The 14,590-nt window shown below is 44.0% G+C and overlaps 1 protein-coding gene across 3 annotated transcripts in view; it reads left to right on the forward strand.

Annotated features, from left to right (window-relative positions):
* Positions 1 to 14,590, forward strand: part of Dnaaf11 (dynein axonemal assembly factor 11) — an 82,493-nt gene that overhangs the window by 34,694 nt on the left and 33,209 nt on the right. For all 3 annotated transcript variants that reach the window (XM_078016699.1, XM_078016698.1, XM_021722341.3), the window contains 5 exons: positions 2,543 to 2,734; positions 5,246 to 5,323; positions 7,951 to 8,016; positions 11,520 to 11,589; positions 12,155 to 12,250. In XM_078016699.1, coding sequence (XP_077872825.1) covers positions 2,543 to 2,734; positions 5,246 to 5,323; positions 7,951 to 8,016; positions 11,520 to 11,589; positions 12,155 to 12,250 — 502 coding nt within the window. The remainder of the gene's footprint in view (positions 1 to 2,542; positions 2,735 to 5,245; positions 5,324 to 7,950; positions 8,017 to 11,519; positions 11,590 to 12,154; positions 12,251 to 14,590) is intronic.

Raw genomic sequence — 14,590 nt, forward strand, 5'->3', positions numbered from 1 at the left:
ATTAGGTCCTTTTCTCACTGTATTTTTTCCTGGTTGTTTTGCTTCAAGGTTATAATAGGCACATACATTTATTGGGGATTACTTGCAAAACTTGGTTTATAAAAACTCACACAAATTGACATTCATCCTTTCCTTGTATATTAGTAGAAACTTGTAGCTGGGATTCTTGCAAATGCTTATCTGCTTCCCCCACAAGGCTGGCTGGTCCTTCACCACCTTCACCCCATCCAGCCCATAGGAGCAAAGCCTGAGTGTTCTGGAGGGGCCTCCCTGGACTAGTGAGTCATTGGCTAGCTAGGGAGGAGCAGCAGGGTGCTCCTCTTCCCAGGATAGAGATGTTGATACTTAAGCACCAAAAGCACCTCTCACTTCTGGGAACACTCACACTGAGAGCATGTCTCAGGCCAAGGATCTGAGACTGTCCCACAGGCCAAGTACAAGTGATGGAAGGGCCAGGTGGGACTGTCGTAAAGGGTGACGACAGTAAGAAACTGTGAGGTGAATCTCCAGTAGCATAAGCTGAGGAGTTGTCACAGGAGTTGACCAGCCAGGCGGTCCATTGACTGTTTTTGACAGGGAGCAATGTCTGGAGGACTCTCCTGGTTTGTCTAAGAACAACCCAGCTGCTGGCAAGGCAGAGAAGCCAGTGTTGGGCACCAGCCCCAGAGAGAGCAGCAATGGAGAGGTTGTAACAGCAGTGGCCACAAGAAAGACGCTCACCAGCTTCCCCCATCCATCCTGCTAAGCCCAGAACCTGAAGGCAGGGGACCCCAAAGACCCCAGTGAGCTAGGACACAGGAGTAAGGCATAGAGGAGCAGTGAGGGGTGGAGTAGCCAGTAGGCATCTCCCAGGGCCAGGTGGAGGGGCGGGGCTTGCTGGGAGATGGAGGTAAGTCTGAAGCTTTCCTTAAACTGTGTATCTTTGAAAACCTTTTAGCGGACATGAGACTCTTGTTGAGAGTGCAGATAGGACTGTGGAATCTGCAAATGGTTGAGAAGAAGGTTCTGAGAAAGCAGGTTTGGAGTGGGTGGTCAAAGGGGATTTTTTTTTCTTCAAACCCTGATGTGCTTGGTCCGCTCCATCCATCAGTCAGCTACATATATTATGTGTGTTTGCCTTTGAAGATTTATGTTTCTTAGCTGACATTTCTGATAGTTTTTCTTAAATTCAGTTATTTTTCTAGTTTTTTTTCCTACTATTATTTTAGATTGCAAAGGTGAAAGTAGACCAAGTAGTCACTTTCCAGGAAGAAGTCACTTAAGTAAGGTTCCAATATTTTAGTAACAATTAGCTAGAATATTAGATCCCCTTCATAGATTGTTTTCAATACCATAAAGAATTATAGAAAGGGTCTATTTTCAGTGATTTATATTATTTTACTTATTAAGATACTTTGTTGCATTTTATAATATGTAAAGAATCTAAGCATAATTTTATTCAATAATCTATTTATAGTATTTAAATTTCATATTCCAATGTTTTGGGATAATCCCTTGAAAAAACATCTTAGTTCATCTCAGATCAACCAAGCAAACTTTTTATGTTATCTCATTTCAATAAAAACAACAAAATCAATATTTAATGAGTACTTACTATTTGAAACACTTGGTAATAAAAGCTCCAGGTAACTTTTTCATTTAATATCAGTTTCTAACAGAGTATATATTCCAGGAAGAGGCAAGAGACCATACCCAGTGAACATTGTTGGAACGAGGTCACTTTCCCTCCACTAGAATAGACTCATCTCCTGACAGCAGTGTCCTGCTCTGTCTTTTCTGGAACCCTGTCTCTGATGCCTGGCACTCAGGAGATCCCCAACAAATATTTCTTGAGCTTGTGTTGAATGGATGCTAATATCACATGTAATACCCATTCCGTAATGTATAGAGACAATGTTTGATTCTCGGACAGTCCACAAACAGGGATAAAAGAGAAATCAGAGAACCATCACCATATTAAAGTCATAAAATCAGAAGTTAACCCTGAAAAATAAAGCAAGCAGAGGCCACACCACAGAAAGCCTTGTGTTTCCCTCAAGAAAATTTTGGAGGTAGAAGATCATTAAAGGACCCGGAGGTAATATGAGCAGGCACTAGGAGCAGCATGGGAGGGTGGCGTTGATGGCTGCAGCTCTGCAGGAGAGGTGATGGCTCGGCTCAGTGACGCTTGCCTGTCATCAGAACCCCTGCAAAATACGCAAGGATACCTGGGCCCCACTACAGATTTACTGAAGGCACTGTGATGGGGGCCAGGCAGCTGGACTGTTTAACAAGGCCTCCCAGGTAGCACATCACCAGGACCATGAGCCCTCGAATCTGATACAACATGTTCTGAGGACAGAGGACCAGGGCCTGTCTCAGTGCAGTGAAAGTATGTCCTCCCTCCAACTTGGCTTAGACCCTCTGAGACACATTGTCAGTCAAAGGCAACATGCTGATCAGGAAAAATAGGTGTATAAGATGCTTAAGGGGCAGCATGAAGGGTGAAACTCATAGGTCCATTTTTGGTCTTACGTGCTCCGTATTTATTGGACTTTCCTAGCCCATCTTCTTCAGAGACCATAGACCACTTCCAGGCACCAGAAACACAAGAAGAGGAATACAACAAAAAGAAATTAAATGAAAGTGAAGATGACCTGGAATTCTGGAATAAACCTTCCTTGTATACTCCAGAATCTAGATTGGAAACTCTTAGACATGTGGAAAAACAACGAAAAGATCAGGAAAAATTAAGGTATTTCATTTTTTCCCTTATCACCAAGAGTTTGGCAACACTCTTACGTTACATTTTCACAATTACACATTATTTTATCCATCAGGTGTTAAGCCTTTGTTAGCTCTCACACAAAGATTTTGCTTTTCCTACACACAGCATTTTAATGAATTGTATTGACTTACATTCATTAACATCTAAATACCTTCTTTAGAACATCACAAATTATGAAATTTCAGGTTTTATTTGTCTTTAGCTCTTTAAACCATTTATATGTATCTGCTAAGTATGGGTTAGGTTAGAAATACTCGTTATCATGGTACGGAGGAAAATGTTTTGTGAGATGAATGAGCTCCTTTGAGTCTATTCTATTAATTTTCAAAATGAAGAATTAAAATTACTTTTATTTTTTATTTTTATGTTATAACTTTTTAGGATATTTAACAGTATGATTCCACTTTTGATGTGTTTAGATAAACTTTGATGATTTGCTAGAAGTTAGGATGTTATTTTCAGAGTACTTTTTCCGAAGATAGACCTGACCTGTGTCATTCATTTCACGTGATTGCTTAAGTCTAATGTGTAAAATATTTTTAAATGATTTTTAAAAATATCACTTCTGGGAATACTTGTAATGCACAAGCTTGAGAATATGATCAATTAGTTCTGAAATATAGTAATTTACATGGCAATGAGATGAATTAGACACAATATATCCCCTATGATTATCAACTAAAAGCAACTAGAAGGATTTAGAAATCTCTTCTGCTTTCATAAAGCTTTTTCATTAGTAAGAAACATAGGATGGTGCAACAGTAGAGAATCATGTTTTATATAAATCACTTATTTGTAAAACATGGCATTTTGTATGTAGAGAGGTCACCATTGTTCTGGGAAGAGCACTAGAATAACATCAGAAAATGTTGTGACCTGGTCACTGGTTCTCTCTGTGATGTTGGCAAGTACCTTCCTTCTCATTTGTTGAGCAAGGCTTATTCCACCTGTTTTACCTCCCACTGTGCTGTTAAGAGAATCAGATAAACCCTTTGCAGACTTCAGAGTCACTTGAAACAGAATGTGTGTATGTGGTATTTCTAACATATCTACCCCGTTCCACATGCACACACGTGTGCATGCACATGTTTATGTGTGTGTGTGTGTGGGCGGGGGGGGGGTTGATCTGTATAGTATTGAGCCTGAAATCAGCAGAATTGTTTTTCTCTCTGACACCTAGAAGAGCTGGGCTGAGCTGGATGGAGGGATGAGTCTCTCTGCTTAGTGGACCGTAGTCTGCCCAATCCATAGACCCGTGGACATGTGGCTCTTTGGTCGCCTGGTATTTTCACCAGCTGGGGAAAGGCAGGGACCAGGCCAGCCTCTCATCCTAATTCAGCTCTTGTCCAGAGAGTGTCGGGTGAAGCCAGATATTTCTGGATACCCTTTAATTGTCCTGAGTCATTGAAATAGTAGCTTAATTAGATCTGGAGGCTCAGTTTAAGATGCAGAAGAATGTGAGTGAATTTTTAAATAAAGTTGGCTGATGCAGAATCTCTATTAAAAGGACAATAGAAATTCAAGGCCAACAATTGCCTACAATCCCATCATCTCAACAAATTTTTCCATTTCATCTTCTAGATCTTGTCCACATGTGCCTATTGAAGTTTTTAAAAATATTTTTTCAGTAATTTTTTAAAATAAAAATAACAGACTAAATTTACTTCACGTATTCCATAAATATTCTCCTTTCTGCTCTTTCCTTTTCCTTCTCTCCCGAAGTTAACAGACTTGGGTCAATGCCACCACACATTTTCCTCCTTCTATAATTGTGTAAGTCATCTCTGCAAATGTAGGACTTGGGGTCTTTAAAAAAACAGAAGACTTATATTTTATGTATTTGTTCTAAATACATCGTGAACGCTTTTGTGGGTTGCTAAGGAAAGAGCAAACCCCATTTTAATAGCTGTAAGATAGTTCTTAGTGTGAATGTACCGTGATGGACCCAATCATTCCTCCAGTGGTAGATATCCACAATAGTTCTGGGTTTTGCCACTACAAATAATGCTGTGAGAAATGTCTTTTTATATAGATCCTATGTAATGGTAATTTTATGTCTGTAGAATGGATTCTACTTGGTGTTTTAAAAATTATACTTTTAACTGAAGCAGAGAAGCTCTACACACAAATGGAGAATTGACAGTTATCTGGGTAAATCATGCATAAAATAAGACTCATTTAAATATTCATGGGCATTTCATCAAAAAGAGTCTTCTTCCCCCATTCAAATTATCTGGCAAATTGTCTTGGTCACATTTTTGCTTTGCAGATTTAGATACAACCATATAAAAAATCTGGTTTGATTTTTAATTCCCAGCACAGAATTAAAGGAATTGACTTCATAAGTGAATTGGTGTGTTTATATATATGGTCAATTTTTCTTAAACTATTTCACAAAAACATATTCATTGATCTTATGCTCTCTTTCTTTATTCTCCCTTCCCCTCTGCCTCCTGTCCCCACCTACCCCCTATTAAGTGAAAAAAAGAAGAATGTGAAACCGGCCCGGACTCTGATCACCGAAGACGGGAAGGCCCTGAATGTCAATGAGCCCAAGTGCGTGAGGACAGGGCAGGACCTGGGGAGGAGACACTGGTGGGTGGTGTCACGGTGGCTTCAGTGACAGGTTTGCTTTGCTAAGAATAAATTGACCACTCTCAACGAGTTGGCTGAGTCTGGTAATAATGTCATTTTGTGTACATTTAAAAGCCAAGCATCTATTATGTTTTCAAGTACATAATTTTCTTGACATCCAGAAAATGACCTTGCCACATGGAATCTTACTTATTTATGTATTCCATGAAACTTTGGACTACATACAATTTTATGCCTGAAAATTGCCACTGTGCTGTTATTGTTTTTATGAATTTTTAAATTCTGCCATGAACAAAGTGGCTGAGAATACTTACAATTCTCCTTTACCTCTACATGATCCTCTGGAACACATCTGCAAAGCATTCGAGAGCCAGGGATAGAAATTGGAATAAATATCTCAATAAACTTAATTAGAGAGGAAAACTATTCAAGCTGGGAATCCTCAAGTCTAATCACATCTGATCTACTCTGTCTGTCTGCAAGTTGGGAAGGAGAACGTGGGCTGAAAGGCCTTGCAGAGCCTAAATGGAGATCAGCCTGTGGAGCAGATCTCGTCCGCTTCGTCTCATTAGTCCAAGCCTATTTGCGTCCATCATCTAATTTGCTGTTATTACCGTGAGGGAGGCAGAGTGTGGCGTGGCTCCCAGGCATCGCTCATTCTCGTGGCGATCCTGGATGGTAGGCAGGGTTTCTTTTCCACAGCTCCTAAGCCTGAGCTTGAGAGGTGAAGTGACTCGCCTGAGTTCACATAGCCGTCAGGGGTGAGTCTGATGTGCCACCCGTGCTCACCCAGTTCTGGTGATTGCCGTGGCTGAGTCTCCAGTGCCCACCTCACATACACCTTCTTTATCCGACAGACAGGAGTGCAGGTCCAGATGGGCCGCGCATTGCAGGCAGGCAACGCTGTGACAGGAGCTGCTTTGTGGAGCTAAAAAGTCCACTGAGACCCCTCTGTGGACCCCCAGTGAGACCACCACTCTTCTCACACTGACCACCGAACCTGCCCCTGAAACCAGTGTACTTAGGAAGAGTCCCTGAAGAACTGATTACTCACCATCTCCCTCTACTACTGCCCAGTTCCTCGTGGTCACCCTCCTCCTCCCGGACATTGCCATCACTATATTGATATAAAATAACAAACATACGACGCAGAGTCCCTGCTTTCCCTTCCACTACCCCCACCCTAATGTGCCTGGTCTCCCACCATTCTGCCTCTCCCTGAGAAACACCCACCCGTTGGCTGACCAAAGCCTGGGGTGTGTCCTGGATTCTTCTCTGATCAGTGAACCTCAGGAGCCCTTCCTGCAGTGAGCCCAGACTCTCGCTGCTCCTCGTCCCTCCTCACTACCACCCTAGGAGAAGCCAGCACTCCCTCTGGCCTAGACAGTTCCAGAAGCTTGTTAGGTAGTGGGCGTGGCTTGTGTGTTGGCCTCCTACAATTTGGTCTTGTCGGTTGAGTGATGCAGCAGCAGGAGGGCACCCACTCCCTTGCTTAAGGAATGGCCCTAGAAAGTACCACTGGACACATTCCCTAACTGTGTAAATCACATGACCACACCTGAGCTCACGGGGCTGGAAGGTGTAGTCTTCATTCTTTAAGCCACTTGCCTAGGGGTTCTGTTTCCAGGGACAAAGGTGGGGCAGAAAGTGAGGATGAACAGCAACCTCTTTGAAAGTGACTTTCAGTGGCATTCTCTTAAGGGGGAGTTTTCAAGCTGGCTGGCGGGGGAATTGAGGAACAAGAGTCCACCTAGAAGGGACAGGACATAAAACGGCTCCTGTATGGGACAAGGAATGCACAGGTCATTTGAGACATTGAAGAGGTCTGTATGGCTGGATCTTTGGGAGCTATAAGAGGGCCCGCCCCAGCGACCACTGCTGGAAGCCACATCTGCAGTTGTTTATCCAGACAATTTAGTTTGGGTTCTTAGTTGGATTAGTGAGGTGCTCAAAAGAAAATTGAATTGCTAAGGAATTGTGGGTAGAGTGTTAGCAGCGTGGAAGTTCTACCCATGACTCAGTCTAATCCTGCTGAAAGACTACAGTCCTGAAATCCTGCCTCTATTTCGTCATCTATAAGATGGAGTAACAAATGACTGGCAGCATTTCCACCTTCCCAGGGCAAAAGAAAGGTCAGTCACAAAAGAAGGGACAAGTGGCAAGGGAAAGAAAGACGACAGTGCTCTTGAAACCCAAGGAATAGAGTGTCGCATAAAGGACTGCAAATGTCCCATTTAAGTTTCCCTAAATGACTCCAGTGCTGTAGGTGGCTTCCAGCAAACTTGGATGAAATGGGAAAGAAAACTTTAGCCACCAGATGTCTCCGTCTCTGCACCAAAGCTAATTTTCTGCATGTCATTTACCTTAAGAGTCTCACATGTAAACGACGTGAAGTAAGTGATTTACTGATGTGTTGTACGTTTCTGTTGATACTTAAAAATAAGTATGGCTATTTTACTGTCCAACTACCAAAGTAGGCTTGTAATTGGAGAATTTCATTAAATTATTATCGGATTTACTCTTGGTTACGTGGTGAGGCCACCAGCACAGTAGCTGAAAGACATCCTCCAAATGTGTTGTTTTTTTAGACTTGACTTCTCTTTGAAAGACGATGAAGAGCGTAACCAGATCATCGTGGACTTGGCTGTCTACAGGTAAACCAGTTCCTTATGCACGCATGGCATTCCCTTCCTTGCATTCTCAGGAGCAGACCTTTGAGTTCTGAAACATTTGGAAATGGAATTTGGTTTGCCACATGGTTAAATGGAACAGTTCATTTTTCAAGACAGAATTTACTGTAATTTTTTTAAAGCATGAAAATGAAAGGAAAAATGAATGCATCCACAGTCCCATGACCATCAACTCGGGAACACCTCAGAGTCAAGTGATTCGCAGAGCTTTGCGGTGTTCTGATGCTGCTGCAGTGGGGACCTCTCTGCTCTTAAGACTGCCACTTCACTTCCCTAGTCCTCTGTGTTTTTCCCAAACACTTTGACATAATAATAAGCTGCAGGGGGTCAGGCCCCTCCTGGGGCCCCTGGAGACCTGAGGCTGATCACCCACCGGGGAGTTGCCTGTCCCTCCGCCTCCCCCTGGTCTCACCCACGCCTTATTCCCGAGGGCAGGTGGCCAGGGTGTCCTGCTTGCCTCCCGTCACCACAGCAGAGCGTCCTTCCTCTCTTCTTCCTAAGACCCCATGGCTTTGACCCTCCGCCCTCAGCCCGTAGTACCCCTCCTTGTCACAAGTCACACTGCCTCTCTCCTTGAGGGTCACTCAGGGTCCACTCACACACATGTCCTCTGCCTGCACTGCTGTCATCCTCAGTGTCCTTGTGACTTGTAGCCTCCTGTACTCCAGCCACCTGGTCAGATGTCACCTTATGGAGAGGGTGGCCTGCCCCACGGTCTGACTCAAACGGGAGTAGCCCCGCCCAGCGCTCTCCCCACCTCTCCTGCTTTGGGTTCCTATCTGACAAATCGACCTGTGTCTTAACAAAGCTGAGGTCAGGGCAGGAGCTTTGTTCTGCCTGTTCATCTCCAGCACTGAACCAGTCAGTGCCTGGCACCTCTTGGTGGCACCTCGTGGCCTCCACAAATATGTTAGAACGAGAAACGAGGGCGATCGTGGGGGTCAGTGAAGGTGGGTGAGTGTCATCGGTGACATTGGAGAACGTGCTCTGTCCTACTGAACTTCTCGGTAACCCTGGGAGGGAGGAGGAGCTGCTGACCTGGAACTACCCAGGAGGGGTACATTGTCACAGGGTGAGTCTCACCAAAGCAAATCGTGGCTACAGAAGTCAGGACGTAAATCCGTAGGTCTTTGCTTGTTTAATGGTAGTAAAATAGGTAGAACTTAAACTTCACCTTTTCAACTGTTTCAAAGCACAACTCTGGGTATTTAGTGTATGCCCAATGTTGTATGATCATCAGCGTGGTCTAGCTCTGGAACGTTTTCCTTATCCTTAAAGGAAACCCCATATTCTTTAAGCAGTCACTCTTGGTTTCTTGACCAGCTCTGTTTCTTGGATCTGCCTGTTCTGGATAGTTCATATGAATGGAGTCGTACAACACGCAGCCTATGTGTGAGTTTCCTTTACTCACCAAAATGTCTTCAGGGTCCATCCCCGTTGTAGCATGTATCAAATACCTCCTTCCTTTTGCTGGCCAAATGGTATTCCATTGTGTGGATAGATGACACATTTCTGTCTATTCATTCACCAGCTGAGGGACATTAGCAGGGTTTTCAGCTCTTGTTTTGTGAATGGGAGCTGTGTTTCCCACTCCCCATACCCACCAACCACTTGCTGCCTGTTTTTAACGAGTTTCCAGTGCTTTCCCAGCTGCTTCATGTCCTCTAACACTACACCTCCCCAAGCAGCCGTTTCTGCTGGGTTTCGTTAAGTGTTCACGATTCATCCTTTGAACTCCTTTCCACTTTTAGGGTTTTTTTTTTTCCTTTTTGCAATTTAATGGTACACACAGCCCCTTCATTTGTGGCTCTGTTGGCTGCTGTCTATTCAGAAGTAAAAAATAAAAAAAAATTAACAGTTTCCTGCAGGGGCTGGGGCTGGGGCTCAGTGTGAGGCCCTGGGTTCCATCCTCAGCACCCCATGAAAAATAAGTAAGTAAATAAAATAAAGGTATGGTGTCCATCCACAACTAATACATATATATTATAAGGTTTCTACAGTGGAAACTTTCCTCTTCCCCACGTCTGATTTTCGGGGTGGTGTCTTTCTCCTATATGGTAAACCCCTTCTGTTCTCATGATTCTGTCTAATGACTTACATTTAAATTCCTTATTATCTTGGCACATGAGAATGTACATGGAGTTGAATTCATTCAGTCATGTATCCTTCCTGGCTTTACTCCGCACTTATCTGTAGAAACTTAGAGTATGTTGGGCGAGGAGAGACGGTAAGCATATTCTGTATACCATCAAAGTTCCCCTATGGCTGGGAAGGTGGAGAGTAAGAGACATCTACGAGTCTTACAGAAGGAGAAGAGAGCTCGTAATGCTGTGTCGGGTCTGTGGTTGGTGGAGTGGGCTGGTCAGGGACATTGCTGACATGGGCAATGACAACTGAAGTCTGAGAAGTAGCCTGCTCTACAAAGAACTGGTAGAAGATCTTTTCAGACAGAGAAGGGTCCTGCAGATAGGAACAGACGAACACATTAGGGGCCCTAACCATGGGCAACATTACACATTAAGTTGTAAGAGACCTTGTTCCTATTTTTATTATTATGAAATTATTTTATGAAATCACAGAGTGCTACTTCATTAAGTATAGATAGGCACCGTGCACATGCCTTCAGGCATTCTTAGGGGGAGGCATGATCAGTAGCTTCACTGTACAGATGAGGAAACTGAGGTTTTGAGGGGTTAGGAACTAGAACCCAGGTAAGGAAGCAGGAAGCCATGAAGTCAATTCCCACAAGGATGTGTGACTCCGAAGCCTGGGCCTGCAACCCCCATATTGACTTACCTGCCTTAATGTTGATGTTTTTTGAATCGTTGCTGTATGTTCTAATGTCCTCTATCGGTATTTTAAAATATATTACAGATAATTATTCAGTTAAACCACTTATTTTAATGAGTAATGTGAAATGGAGGTCTTCCATTTGTTCATGAGACAAGGAAAATGTGGCCACCTGATCTTGGGGTCACTGTCATCATGGCAGCAGGCTGTCCTTCGAGGGAGGAAGCGTGCTTTTTTCCAGTGGAGGTGGTCGCAGCACAGCTGCAGAACAGCTGCAGGTCTGGAGAGGGTCTGAGCAGGCAGCACTGTGGCTGCAGGCCCAGGCCCAGTGGCTTCAGCACTCCTGTCTATTTGAGTTGCAGGGGCTTAAAATAAAATATTCATGAAAGCACATGGCAAGCTGTTTTTGGCAAACCTCTGGTTTTTTAGACCTCAGATATTTTTGGGTTAGGGGCAATCAATGCCAAGTATACTTATAGGTCTTAAAATGAAACTGCTGATGTATTGGAATTCCTCTGTTCTAGGAATTAATTAAAAACTAATTTTTAAAGAACTGTTTAGCATGGAGATTTTAAATTTTCTTCACTTAAAATGGGCTTAAGTGTGAATTTGTATTTGTACTTATTTAAACTTACCGTTTTTAGAAATTATAATATTGGGTCTGTTTGGTTTTGAAGGTATATGGACACGTCTTTAATCGAGGTTGATGTGCAGCCAACTTATGTGCGAGTGATGGTCAAAGGAAAGGTAAGTGGAACCCTGGGACTCTTAACAGTCTTAAAAGATAAGCCTTGAACTGAGCTGTGTTGCCTCAGAATTTGCAAATATTAGTGGGGAAAAAAAGCAGAGTACTATTTTTTTTTTTTTATGCCATGGGAATGGTATAAAGTGCAAATGAGTGCTGACCATTGCATAGCTTGGGACAATGAGCAGTGTAACTCTGTCTGGAGCTGGGCTTTTTAAAAGCTGAATAGCATGGCCACACGTGTGGTGGTCCATGCATAAAGTTTAATAAATATCTAGTTAGTGATTTCATTCATGACAACCATAATGTGTATCTATAAACTACTTCTTAGCATAAATGGACAAATGAGTGTCTCACTGTTTGTGATTGGTGACCATCCTTTAGATTATTCCTTAAAATAGGTAAAAAGTTCATAGAGATCAACTCCAGCTCAGGTATTACTTTTTCCTAATAAGTTTGGGCACACTTCCTAATTGAGCAGTGCATCTTGAACTTGTAATGAAAATATCTCTCAAAGTAACTCTCAGTAACATGCCCTTGGTCCTGATCTCTCCGGCTTGTTTTCAGCCATTTCAGCTTGTCCTTCCTGCAGAAGTCAAACCTGACAGCAGCTCTGCGAAAAGGTCGCAGACAACAGGACATTTGGTGATCTGCATGCCCAAGGTAGGGAACCGCATGTGTGTCGATCTCAAGTCTATGACGTGGGGTCCTGATGGAACTTGACCTGTCAGGCCTCATGACAGCTTCTGCTGCAGGTGCTTTCATTCAAAGAACCAGGAAATCTACTGGGACCAGCTCAGCAGGAGGAGGAGCTGGGGCTGGTGTGACGGAGCCAGGGTGGTGCATTCTTCCTCACTTCCCATGCAGTTCTCTGCCACCTTCTTGGATCTCTGAAGACCAGTGTCTAGGTGGCAGTGGGGAGGATATGTCACAGGGTTCTGAATGTGCCACTGAGCATTCTATTACATGGTGATTGGTATTTTCTATCCAAATTAGCTTGAGAGGAGAGATAGTAGACCTGGATCTCTAAAAAGATTGTGTTTGATTTCCAAATAGGTGGCTTACTAGTTTGGGGACTTTGGGCAAATTATCAACATTTCTAGGTCTCTATTTTCTTATTTCACTTTTAAGAGAGAAAATGCATGTAACATTCATAGCGTAGTCAGCACTCAGTGAATACTGCTCATGTTATTTTAGTATAGTTTTTACTTATGCACCAGATATTGCTTTATCTCAAACTCTTATTTCAGTTGGGGGTGGAGGTGGTTATTGTTGGTGTTACATATGTATTTTTTATATGGCAATGGGATCAATTTGATCCACTTCCATTTAGCAAGCATTGTTGAGGGCCTAAGTTGTGTCCCTTGCTATCTTAAAGAACAATAAGAAACTCTGGATTTTTAATGATTTATTAGGGGAACAAGATTAAAAGCAAATAATTTGCTACAATCTGAGAAAAAGCAATAATGGAGTCATGTACTAGAAATTGTGGAGCAACTGACTCTAATTTGGTGAAGAAGAAATATGGCACCATGAATTTCAAGGGCAAGTTGCGGGTGATGCGTGGAGTAGAGGAAGGCCATGTGGCAAGGAGGCAGGAAGCCGGTGCACAGTGTGTGACTGCGAAGTGGCTCTGCATGGCTGTGGCAGGACATGTGAGAGGGGTGAGGAAGAGAAAACTGGAGGCCAGCAGCAGGAAATGCACAGGTGACCTTGGAAGAAACGCCGCTCCAAGTGCATCTTGGTATTGGGGACATACTGGAGAAACCAGAGAGGCACTGCTGGGAAAATCAAGGTGAAAAATGACAAAGGTGTAAACCGTACTTTCATTCTTTAACATTCAGTGAGTGCAGAGTAGCAGCCAGACACTGCCCCAGGGGTGAGTGGCAAGGTCTCCACTCTCTAGCATTGAACAGAACACACGCAATTAAGCAAGCAGGTTGATTTCAGGTGGAGATGAGCACTGCGATGCAGACACAGCTGGCGATGGGCAGAGGGGAGCAACGGAGAGCACAGACAGGCCCCTGGAGATCTCATGGAGGTCAGCAAAGGTCAGGAAAGATCCCTGTGGAAAGAGCACTTAAGCTGAGGCGTGGTCCAGGAGTGGAGATGATGTGCTGAGCAGAAAGAACAGCAAGCGCAAGGGACCTGGGTGGTATTTAGTCCGCTCTGGCTTGCTGTGACTGAAGTCCTGATGAGAACTTAGAGGACGAAAAGTTTATGTTGGCTCATGGCTTCAGAGGTTCAGTCCAGCTGTGGGCCCAGGTGAGGCAGAGCATCGTGGCTGAAGGGTGTGGCAGTGGGAAGCAGAGAGAGAGCCCCCCTGCGGGGGAATGTGAGCCCCCAGGCAGGTCCCCCGGCCTGCCTCCTCCAGACACACCCTCCCTGCCTGGAGTTAGACCCAGTCAATCTCCACCTGTGGATCAAGCCCCAGAAGAGGCTGCAGCTCTCCAGGTCTAATCATTTCCCCTCTTAGGATCTCGCGTTGTTTCACACATGAGCTGATAAGGGACACCTCATATCTGTCCAGGAACAGGGTGGGGGGGCAGGATATCTGGAACATAATGAGTGAGGAGGAAGTGGATGAGGAAGGTGCCAGAAACACAGGCAGGAGCAAGCCAGCTCTGGACCCAGACAGAGAACGTGAGCAATATCCCAGGGAACACCATTGGTAGGCTTTAAGCAGCAGAATAAAGATCTGATTTCTGTTTTAAAAAGTCAATTCTGCCTTCTTTGTGAATTAAGACTCAAAGGGCAGAAAGACTAGAAGCAGCACAAACAGCGAGACAGCTCTGCAGAGGGTTGTGTTGGGGACGACGGCTGGGTGGGAGAGCAGTGATCAGCCACTGAATTCAGTCTGCACTTTCACAGGGGTGTAGACAGAGTTGGGGAGGTCACGGACACTCTCCCTAATGGGTGTATCCTGGAGCCGTTTCCTCAGATGGGAAAGACTGAGGGAGGATTTGGAGAAGCAAATCACGGGTGGACGGGGCCATTTTAAAT

The sequence above is a fragment of the Ictidomys tridecemlineatus genome, chromosome 7, assembly GCF_052094955.1.
Source record: "Ictidomys tridecemlineatus isolate mIctTri1 chromosome 7, mIctTri1.hap1, whole genome shotgun sequence".
Taxonomy (NCBI): Eukaryota; Metazoa; Chordata; class Mammalia; order Rodentia; family Sciuridae; genus Ictidomys; species Ictidomys tridecemlineatus.